Here is a 12,206-nt window from a genome sequence, read left to right on the forward strand (position 1 = left end):
TACATTCACTTGTTAGACGAAGAATGAGGGGAGACCTGATCGAAGTGTATAAGTGGAAGATAGGTATTAATAAAGGGGATATTAACAAGGTCTTGAGGATATCTCTCCAAGAGAGAACCCGCAGTAATGGATTTAAATTAGATAAGTTTAGATTTAGAAAGGACATAGGAAAGTATTGGTTTGGAAATAGGGTAGTTGATGAGTGGAACAGTCTACCTAGTTGGGTTATTGAGGCTAGGACTTTGGGTAGTTTCAAATTTAGGTTGGATAAATACATGAGTAGGATGGGTTGGATTTGAGTGGGACTTGCACATCAGAGCTTATTTCTTGGGTAGCATTGAAAATTGGGTAGGTCAAATGTTTGTTAGTGGGATGAATTGTAAAGGACCTGCCTAGTATGGGCCAACAGGCCTGCTGCAGTGTTCCTCCTTTCTTATGTTCTTATGTTCTTAAGATATGTTAAGACCTTAGACGTATGGGGGAAGTCCTTCGCAAATTCTAAGAGATATTGTGGATGCGTGGAAGTCTTTAGGTAGTTTAAAGAACCAATCCGCAGTGCTCATGTGTAGTGATGTGAAGACCATCAGGTGATCTAGGATTCCACCGCAACACCTCAGTTGTGACGAGTCGTACCCATCAGTAATATTTGCTGTGTGTTGCATATTCCTCAAGAGATCTGGAATTTGTAGCACATCTCACACGTGTTGGGTCCGTCACAGGATTTAAAATAATGTACCACGTCTCACTCATACGTAAGGAATCCTTCAAAGAAATCTTGCAAAAGTTTTACAACAACTTGAAAAAGTCGAGATCTTACAGGAGATGGAAAAGTTTTCGGACCATCTCAGAAGAGGGTAATTCTCCCTGGCTTCCAGGAATAGTATCACAACTCGTGAGACGTACGAGGGTTAGTAGATCAAGACATACGAGCAAATGTTTCGGTACTGTGACCTTATTCACACCATACATGGGACTAGAGAAATAATAAGCTTATTTAGGAAATGATTATAAATTAGACACATGTGCAACACTTGGATATCTTTACTGAGGAAATGTTTCGCCACACAGCGGCTTCATTAGTCCAATACAAAGAAAAATGGTTGAAGGTCAGAAGGAGTTTGAAGTAATCAGTCCATCAGCCTGGATGTGATGTAATCAGTCCATCAGTCGTTTAGCGAGGTCAGTTGAGCTGCCTTCACTAAACACTCGTTGGAGCAACACAGTGATAGTTATGCCCCCAGTTACTTGTCTTTTAAGTTTTGCAACACTGGTTTTAGTCAGTCATTACAGTCATTAACAATTTTAAGGAGGCTGCCTTAATACTAAAGGCTGACCTTTCCATTCTAGCATCAAACATGGTGACCTCCCTGGGCCCAGGCACTGAGCGTTTCTCCTATGAACAAAAATAATGCATTAGCCCTATTGGCTCATTCCTTTCTAATAATGATATTAATAGTAACAATATAATAATAATAAGAGATACTATGAGTAAGATGTAGTCAACAGAGAGAAAATATACAATGAATTCTCTGCAGTAAAGATGTTCTGAGTGTACGCATAAGTCATCTAGGTACTAACCGACACTGAGTCTCTTCCCGAACAGTGTGCTCGTTACTGAAGTCGGGAGTAGCGGCGATCTTCGGGCCGCAGTCTGGCCAGACTTCTGACCACGTGCAGTCCATCTGCGACGCCCTGGAGATTCCTCACATAGAGAACAGATGGGACTTCAGGTTGACTCGAGACGCCTACTCTGTCAACCTCTACCCTCATCCATCCACTCTGGCCAAGGTAATGTCCTGAGGTGATCATCAACCATCAATCATCATCAGTCATCATCAATCATCCTGGCGAAGCGCTGAACATGCATGGATCATGGGGCTCCTGGGGAAAGATAAGTAATCAGGTTTGATCCGAAGGAATGGAGGCAGAGTTTTAATATTTAAAAAAATATATAAGTACTAGAGAAATTTTTGGTCAATGTTCATTTGTTATATAGAGCTTCACTAACTAGTAATGTGATATAGAGTTTTATTAACTAGTAATGTGATATAGAGCTTCAAACAGATGGACAACAGCATCAGCAGCAGCGTAGTGGGACAAATGGACAACTCTCCCCTTTATTAGACAGGCATTATAGATAGTTTATCTGTCGCAATATCTACGAGGAGCGGGTAGTGTCGGGATTTCTACAGAGTGTCCCATAAGTTGTTTATGCTTGGTATACAATACCGACAATATGAAGAATTAGTAAGATACTCAGATGTTAAACAAATAACCCGCACTTAGGAGAGATAGAAAAGCTTATGACGACGTTTCGGCCTGACTTGGACCATTTACAAGTCACACTGACAGGAGAGAATGAGGGAGCCGGTACAGGCGAGGAAGACAGGGAAAGAGAAAGAGAGGAAGAGAAGTAATGGAAATGCTGTTAGTGGATTTTGCACTTGTCTAATTCGTCGTGTCCCATGAGTCTGGAGCCATTGGATAGGGCCATTGGAGCCAATGGATAGGGACGTCAAGGGCTGAGCTAACCAACTGCAGGCTGACTACCCACAAAAATTTTATGCACACTGTCAGACAAAGGTAAAAAAAAAAGTATGTTAATGTATTAAGAAAACAGCGCTAACCCCGTAAGGGTCATCGCCAGGAGAATGGAGAGGTGCTGGTGTTGGAGCCTAGGAGGAAGAGTGAGGGGGTTCCAACATCGTGGGTCAAGAGCTCTTCGCCGGTATCAATGCATCGTCATGAAGGGTAAATCTAGCAGGGAAAAACTGATTAAATAATTTGTGATGGCAATGGATGGGTGTTGATGGTGATGGGTGGTGGGTAATGGATGAGTGTTGATGGTGATGAACGTTGGGTAATGGATGGGTGTTGATGGTGATGAGTGTGGTAGGAACTGGATGGGTGTTATGGGTTAATGAATGTGTATTATGGAGGCTTCAGTTCAGCACTGGAGGCTTCATTTCAACACTGGAGGCTTCAGTGCAACATTAGAGGATACAGTTCAGCACTGGAGGCTTCATTTCAACACTGGAGGATTCAATCAAGGAGTTAGTAAGTGCTACAGCTACTGGAAACCACAACCAATTCCATACCAGTTTAAACATTAATAATCAGGACTTGAACAAAGCTCCTCCCATGTACCCATTTTAAGACTGGTGCCACGATCGAAGAAATTCGAATTTTCCCTCATGGATCATGCTTGATTACCTCTCATTTCCAGGCTCTATACGACCATTGATTAATATTATTATGACGATAATATGACGCATCAGAGACTAGCGAAGGCGAAGGTTAGGCCAGAGACAGAATCGGTAAGTACGGCGAGGAGTGCTAAAGGGAAAGTAAAATCAAAGTGGGTGTAATAAAGCCATCGCTGACAAAATAGTTAAAGGGAGTGTGTGTCAAAGATGGGGCTGTCAGTTACTCTTCAGTAACTACCAATAGGTAACGGAGAAGGCTGTCACATAAATCTTTTAAGTTTTATTCTCTCCTTGGCAGGCGTACATGGACGTGCTTAAGACACTGGGCTGGCAGAAGTTTTGCATCATATATGAGAACAATAACGGCCTCGTCAGAGTCCAGGAGCTGCTTAAAAACCACACGTGGCAGATTAACCTCAGACAACTACCCAATGATGACGACTACAGGTAATTTCTACGAGTAGTAGTTGTAGTAGTAATAGTAGTAGAAGTATTAGTAGTTATTAGCTGTAGTAGTAGTACTGAGAATAATTTACACTTCCGTGGCTGGAACACTTTAGAGAAGACACTTAAGATTGCGTCCTCAAAAATTTCCCAAGTGTACGTATAATAATAATTTAATATAATAATAATAAACGAATAATTAATTATTCACACACGAGTCTAAATATCCTCAACAAAAAGCCAGTCCAGAGCAAGAAAAATCTACTCTCCAAATCAATACCTTCTTTAAAAATTGCTTAACCAGTAATAGGATTATCATCCCTCTGTTTTTCCTGTAGTCTAGACTCCTGTAGGATGTAGGCAAAACACCTTCCCTTGCTTTTCTTTCGGCTAATGAAAATTGTAAAATTAATTTGGGAAGAGGCATAGCAAAGAAAGGAAGAGTTCCACTCTTTAGAAAGAAGTGGGTAGGTTGTCTAGGTTAAGTTAATGTTTAGGCCAAAACGAGCTACAAGAAAGCGAAAATATTAAGACAACATAATTCGTAACTAATAAACAACACGCTTCGGTCTGCCCTGAAAGATTACCTTCTCGAGAACGAAAGAAGAGAGAGAAAAACAGATTCGTCATCTTTCAGATGAGGATGAAGGCATAATTATAATGAAAAAATAGGAATAATAAAGAAATGAAGAAAGTACAAATGTAAGATAGTTATGGCATTCTTCTATAAAAAAAATATTTCTACAATCAAAGTTAATAAGCTGGGCACTCTCTGGGGCAGAGCTCTCTCTTGTTGACACTTCCAGCTGTTCTGGTGAGCTTTCCACTATATTCGTGTCTCTAAAAATCAAAATTATTTTAAAATACTCATCAGCGCAGCCCAAAACCCACATGGAGATAAAAAAAAATGGAAAGGCTGTATATTTTCAGCCTCTGTGACGCTTTTCATCTGTACGAGTAAGATGTCATGTGTGATAACACTGACCAACAAAGGTTTCAGCTCACGTTGAAAAATGGTTTTTCCAACTAATTTGGGGACGATGAGTTCAAATCTAAATTCAGCTTTGTACCATCACGTACGGTTAATGTGAAACAGAATCCCACGGTGAACGATTTCACCAAGACAGCCATAATGGTGAGGAGACATCAGTGGTAACCTGATGATCAGTTTGATGATTGGTTACTGCTGGACACTGGTGAGGGACATCAATGTTACACATAAGCAAAAAGCATGAAAACTGTGACGTACATATGTTCGTATGATATATATATATATTTCTTTCTTTCTTTCAACACACCGGCCGTATCCCACCTAGGCGGGGTGGCCCAAAAGGAAAAACGAAAGTTTCTCCTTTTACATTTAGTAATATATACAGGAGAAGGGGTTACTAGCCCCTTGCTCCCGGCATTTTAGTCGCCTCTTACAATACGCATGGCTTACGGAGGAAGAATTCTATTCCACTTCCCCATGGAGATAAGAGGAAATAAACAAGAACAAGAACTAGAAAGAAAATAGAAGAAAACCCAGAGGGGTGTGTATATATGTGCTTGTACATGTATGTGTAGTGTGACCTAAGTGTAAGTAGAAGTAGCAAGACATACCTGAAATCTTGCATGTTTATGAGACAGACAAGACACCAGCAATCCTACCATCGTGTAAAACAATTACAGGCTTTCGTTTTACACTCACTTGGCAGGACGGTAGTACCTCCCTGGGCGGTTGCTGTCTACCAACCTACTACCTAGAGACATATATATATATATATATATATATATATATATATATATATATATATATATATATATATATATATATATATATATATATAATGAATTTACATTAAGAAAGACAAGTGTTTTTAATTGTAATCACCACCTTCATACTTATGCATAACGTAATATTTATGATTGATAAATAACATATGAGGTTTTTTTCAGCCTTAAAAAAGAAAATACCGAGCATTAAGATTTCAAAAAACCATATGTGATAAAGACTTAATAAGCTCAGATTTGTGATCAGTGCATTGCAGTTAACTACAAACAACCAATTTAGTTCGGAAATGGGTAAAAAGTTTAATTATGTTGGCTAGTGTTGTCTAGACATTTATTGAGAATAAGTTTCACCCACCAGGGGATTCTTCGGTCTTTCTCATATGTCTGTGTTAATCAAGTTTAACGGACCTCTTCATTTGTTAAATAGGATCGCAGAGAGCGAAATGTAGACGTTTCCTAAACTCTTGTATTTCTGTCTTTTGCGTTTTTGGATTACATTTTCGTAAGTATTTGTGGCACTACGTCTATCATTTTCTTCAAGAAGACTAAGCGTCATGTTTATTCGCCAACGTTCCTTCATTAATCCCGTGTAATCCTTCCTGCCCTGGAACTTCTTTTGTTTTGTAGTAGGTAAATGCACAGAAATGCAGGAAATGTGACATTTTTTATGGAAACGTTTTGCGAAAACGTTTTAGCGAAACGTTGCCAAAATAAAACGTTACATTAGCTGCGTTTGTGTCTGTCTAACATTTTGTCGGTAATTATACCATTATTACTGTTTCGTAATAATTAATCACCTGAAGATTCGCCTCTACCCTCAATTGTTTGATGTGGAATTTATGTTATTTTGCAGCAAAACCAACATAGCACCCCAACCTTACTAAAAAATTCCTTAAAAGATAGACATTTAGAGAGATGGTCAGCATCTGTTACCCTAGTGACGCGCATATGCTGATCTGGTATCCTCAGACCTATGCTGAAGGACGCCAAGAAAGCAGGAGTGACGCACGTGGTCCTGGACGTCGAACGCCAAAACATCTTCAGTGTTCTTAAACAGGCGCAACAGATTGGTATGATGACTTCCTATCACAACTACTTCATCACCTCGCTGGTAAGTTTGACGAAGCGTCAGTCCAGTTACTAGCAGCGACTTCTTCATCTCACGCTAGCAAAAGACTGGTTATCCTGTGTCCGCTTGATAGCTTTTCCTCACACATCATAAAACAGGCTCGTATCATTCTGTCCATCTCATAAATGCTCCTTCCAGGGAAAACCTTAAGAGGCGCGCAAGTTTCCTTGTCTTTTAATATCATGTTTATTTATCCCCTATAATCTACCTTGTGCATAATTACTATCACATTTGCTTTGTCAGCTTTCGTAAGGTGAAGTCGAGGATCTTTCCTTAATTCATGGTATAACTTAACAAATCTTTGAGGACAATTGATTTTAAGAAAGAACTTAGACTTCATCTTACAAAAGCAGACAAAGCAAATGTAACAGTAATTATGGCATGGTAGATTATAAGGAAAAAATAGCATATTATTAGAAGACGGGGGAACTGACGGTGTCCCATTAGATGCCAGTGTGACGTTACACAATTTCACCTCTACATTATCTGTCGATCTCTTTACATATCTGTGTATCTCTCTCTGTCTCTCTCTCTCTCTCTCTCTCTCTCTCTATATATATATATATATATATATATATATATATATATATATATATATATATATATATATATATATATATATATATATATATATATATGCAATCAGATTACAGTAAACAGGTGATATTGCAATATGCAGAACAACCACCATGAAAAGAATAGTGAACTTCCAAGCATTTTCGTGATTTCCCACATTATCAAGGAACATGGTATAGAAGAATCTCTGTCATGGGTAGAGTTATTGCTGACAGATAGACAAAAGAAAATTAACATAAATGGGAAGTAATCGGAATAGGGACCCGTTACAAGTGATTTTCCATAGGGATCAGTTTTTGGGCCATTGTTGTTCACGATATACATCAACGATAAAATTGAGGGAATAAATAGTGATAAGGTAGCCGATAATACTAAAGTAGGTCATCGGATAATTTCTGATCAGGACACAAGCGAGCTACAGGATGATCTGGATAGTGACAGATGCAGTTCAATCCTGACAAATGTAAAGGTTCTGTTCCTAGGAAATCTTTAGGCAGTGGATGGAGACCTAAGAGTTGAGACCCGGTGGTGACCTTGCTTAATTTCTTGGAGCAGTATTTGGATCGTGCTTCATGGATAAAGATCATTACTGACAGATCCAGGAACGAGAGTGGTGTTGGCTGTGATTGTCACTGAGGACTATTTTCCTGCGTGACTGCAGAAATCGAGAGAATCTGTGTTCACTGCAGAGCTCGGTGCAATCTTCGCTTCTCTTGTCCTGATAGATGGGTTAGTTGGTTCTCGGTTCAGTGTGTACTCAGATTCCCAATGGGTTCTGTTTCATTCTGTCTACCATGTGATCCAAAATATAGGAGCAGCAGGCGCCTCTAAATGTGCAACACAAGGATGTGGAGTTCTGTTTGGGTCCGGGCCATGCTGGTGTCCCTGGAAATAAGCAGGTGGATGCCGAGGCAGAGGCTGCTGTAGCGAGCCCACTTTACAGTAGACTTCTGTCTTACATGGACCATATCCATAAATATATTCTTGGGAGGTGGATGGCTTGGGAACAAGTACCACAGGGTATGGCAGGTCGTGGGTATTTGTGTCTCTTCCTTTAACAGGAATCGTCACTTTGAGGCAAATTTCCGTCGATTGATAATGGGCCACACACCTCATTCCTAGCCGCCTGTTCGCAGGTACTTCTGTCTCTCTCCGCGTACGGGTTAGTCATATAGTGACCCACTTGGTCGAGCTTTCGGTTATATGACCGAGGCCTTCTGCTGGCTTATTGCTCGATCCACTAAAAGTTAAAGATCACGTCATAATATATGAAGATATGTCTTCCACTCCATATATAAACAGAAGTACAACACCAAAAATTCTAAACATGATTGTTTACAGAGGCGACGCCAGAATTTCTAAACTTAGGAGCTTAGTTGTGGTTATCTGGTGGGAAGAGCTGGGAGACTTGTTTTGAAGCAGCGTTGCTATTATTTTTATCTGGAAGCTGATAGGATTTTGGGAGCTGAAGCTTCCCCCTCCCCCCCCCCCAGCTGACCCTTGGCACTGCATCTGTGAATGATGTATGTGTCTATTCCTCTCGTTTTCTTCCCTTCTCCAACCCCCCCCCCCCTCTCGTTTTTCCCTCCTCCCCTCCTTACCTTCATTTTCCCTCATCATCTCGACCCCTCTTAACTACCCTATCCATCCCCATCCCCACCTTCCCATCTCCACCTCTCCATCCCCTATCCTCCCCATCCTCATCCATCCTACCCATCCCCACCCATCCTTTGCATCCCCTCCTATCCTCCCCATCCATCTTCCTCATCCCCCATCCTCATCCTCCCCACGCAGCTTCACTCGTCAAATCACTCGTGTAATATTCAATTTCTCAAACACTTTCTTGTTTTCCTGCATCATTTGAAGAATTTTATATTGTATCCCCAGTCGGCAACCTCGTCTTTCTTTGTCTCCTTGTCTTATTTGTAACTCAACTCACTTTACTCTCTCTCTCTCTCTCTCTCTCTCTCTCTCTCTCTCTCTCTCTCTCTCTCTCTCTCTCTCTCCTCCATTCATTTTTATCCATTCACTTTTATAACTGATGATAAAACTCTTTTCAACTCATTGATGAAAAGTGTATAATTACGCAGTCGTATCTCAATATGTTAGAGAGAGCATAATTTCCACTCTGTTAAACCCAGTAATTTGAAGTCTTTCATATATGAGCATTTTGATTAATCGCATTGACTCTGACTGTGAGTACAGTCCAGATTTTTTCATTTCAAAAGGACTTTAATGGAGAGCCTTTTATAAAGCCTTCTTATAATCTACTTGTATCACGTTTCCTATATATTTTTTTTTTTTTTGTGTGTGTATGGTACTTGTCGAAAAAGTGGGTACCTCAGTGATGGAGAGTTGGGCTCATAACCGACAGATCCAGGTTCAGTCCAGGAAGGGTTGAGATGTTGGGACAACGTCCTTATAGTTGTTTTTTCCTGTTTACGGAGCGGTGAGTGTGGGTGTGTTAGTCAGCTGCTGTGGGCGGCAGCATGGAGAATGGAACTTTTTTTTTTTTTACCCAAAGACAATATCTTTGAGTGGAAAAAACAACGAGACAGATGCAGAGAGCTTCTTTATTGGGATGTTTCGCTATGAATAAGCTTCTTCAGTCAGTAAATAAAAAAAAATGCATAATACCGTGACTGGAACTATACACAAATAACCCGCACATAGAAGAGAGGAGCTTACGACAACGTTTCGGTCCGACTTGGACCATTTACAAAGTCACAAACGTCGTCGTAAGCTCCTCTCTTCTATGTGCGGGTTATTTGTGTATTCTTCAGTCAGTGTTTGACCGAAGAAGTCTGTTCTCAGACGAAGCGCCTCAATCAATTTCCTCTCAGCAAAAGTCTTTTTTCACCACTTGTCAGCACCATTTGTCTCAATAGAAGCTTTTGGCCAGCAAATTCAACGGTATAAGAGGCACTCAAGGTAAACTCCAGCAATACAATCTTTCGACAGACGTCAAGATGTAAGCTCATAAATGTTATATTAACATTTAAAAAGAACTTAGTTGTTTCATGGCTGATCAATAGTCTCCCAGAACGTGATCCAGTCGTATTTAGAATTAATTTTCAATCATTGTCTGGCGTATTTATTACTGCTTCGAAGTTATTTGTAAACTAACATGCATAACTAGCTTCCCTTTAGCCCTTTAACCTCTAATCTAACCTGTGGTATGTTTGAAAAATGTTTGGCACCCATTTTTCTATCTAATTAGTTGACTGCCTAGCTAACTTCTAGCTAATTCACTGAATAACCCATTACCCCTAATAAACATAATATGCCTTGGAACAGTTGAACCTACATCAGGATGATAAAACTAAAACTCAGTAGTACGTACTTCATATTTCGAGCCTAATATTGAAGCCCTCTTCAGCAGCGTGCTCAAGAGGGCCTCAGTTTGAGACTTGAGATATGTGGAACACTCCTTACCTTTTCTTTCATTGTTTCTTTGTATGTTCTTTTGCATATCTGAGCGAGTTTTGTGTTTGGATAATGTACCTCACGCATGGAGAACAGTGAAACAATACTAACTCTCTTTAAGCACTAATAAGCATTGTCGGAGTCCATGGATTCGAAGATAAAACGTTGTGGTGTTTGGATGACCTAATTTTCTTCATTTCCTGTTCTGCGAGTTCTTCATGGCGGCTTCTCTTGTTAAGGGATGTTATACCCGGTAATTAGTTAACTCTCTCCTTAGAGAATATTATGTTATACCCGGTAATTAGTTAACTCTCTCCTTAGAGAATATTATGTTATACCCGGTAATTAGTTTGGTAAAATTACGGTAACCGAAGACCTAACCCGTCCTCATAAAAACTTGCTGTTAACTGTGGTTTTTCAGACGTTCCTTGTATCAATCACAAACACTTGCTTTTCTTTGGAAAGTAGATTATAACTTCAGTATTGGGTGTGTTGTTGTCCTCAGGACTTGCACACAGTGGACCTGGAGGACTTCCGTCACGGTGGTACCAACGTCACGGCTCTTAGGATCGTCGACCCAGAGAACCAGCTGGTTCAGCGGGTCATTCAGGACTGGGTGTTCGGAGAGCTCCGCTACGGCCGCACCATTGAGGCTCCCACCAGCACTATGAGGGTAAGTGTTCCTGTCTATATCAGCAGTAGAATATATCGATGTAAATAAGACTCAAACGCAGTTTATGACATTTTACTGAGAAAACATTTCGCCCACCAGAGACCTTATGACTGAAGTCCATGGAGGACGAAAACCTTGTTGTTGTTGTTGTTTTTTTGTTTTTATTTTTCAAAACGCCGTAAACCGCATATTGTGTTATATTTATGTGAAAGTATTGTTCTACCCGACGGAGGCAGTTTTGTGGTGAGGGACAAAAATATTTCCTGATGCTGGTTGTCATGCCATGATCCGCTCAATGGCAACTTTGGTCTTGTTAAAAAGCCTACCTACCTACCTGGAGGGCATTCCGGGGATCAACGCCCCCGATGCCCGGTCCACGACCAGGCCTCCCAGTGGATCAGGACCTGATCAATGAGGCTGTTACTGCCGGCCTCAAGTAGTCCAATGTACGAGCCACAGCCCGGCTGATCCGGCACTGACTTTAGATATCTGTCCAGCTCCCTCTTGAAGATAACCAGTGGTCTATTGGTAATTTCCCTTATGGCTGGTGGGAGGCTGTTGAATAGTCTTGGGCCCCGGACACTTATTGCGTTTTCTTAGTGTACCAATGGCGCTCCTACTTTTCCCTGGGGGATATGTTGCATCGCCTGCCAAGTCTTTTGCTTTCGTATGGAGTGATTCTGTGTGCAGATTAGGGACCAGTCCCTCCAGAATCTTCCAGGTGTAAATTGTGGTATATCTCTCTCGCCTGCGCTCCAGTAGTTAAGGTGTTTGATGGAACTTATACGTACAGTAAAGGTTCTCTGTACATTCTCTAGATCTGCAATTTCACCTGCCCTGAATGGGGATGTTAATGTACAGCAGTATTCCAGCCTAGAGAGAACAAGTGATTTAAAAAGAATCATCCCTGGCTTGGCATCTCTTGTCTTGAATGTTCTCATTATCCATCCTATCAGTTTCCTCGCAAATGTGATAGTGG

General features: G+C 40.7%; 1 protein-coding gene across 1 annotated transcript in view; it reads left to right on the forward strand.

The window, feature by feature from the left end:
- Positions 1 to 12,206, forward strand: part of LOC128693788 (glutamate receptor ionotropic, kainate 2) — a 73,998-nt gene that overhangs the window by 36,349 nt on the left and 25,443 nt on the right. The window contains exons 5-8 of the mRNA XM_053783664.2: positions 1,604 to 1,788; positions 3,505 to 3,653; positions 6,393 to 6,534; positions 11,060 to 11,227. Coding sequence (XP_053639639.2) covers positions 1,604 to 1,788; positions 3,505 to 3,653; positions 6,393 to 6,534; positions 11,060 to 11,227 — 644 coding nt within the window. The remainder of the gene's footprint in view (positions 1 to 1,603; positions 1,789 to 3,504; positions 3,654 to 6,392; positions 6,535 to 11,059; positions 11,228 to 12,206) is intronic.

The sequence above is a fragment of the Cherax quadricarinatus genome, chromosome 34, assembly GCF_038502225.1.
Source record: "Cherax quadricarinatus isolate ZL_2023a chromosome 34, ASM3850222v1, whole genome shotgun sequence".
In the NCBI taxonomy this organism is placed as follows: domain Eukaryota; kingdom Metazoa; phylum Arthropoda; class Malacostraca; order Decapoda; family Parastacidae; genus Cherax; species Cherax quadricarinatus.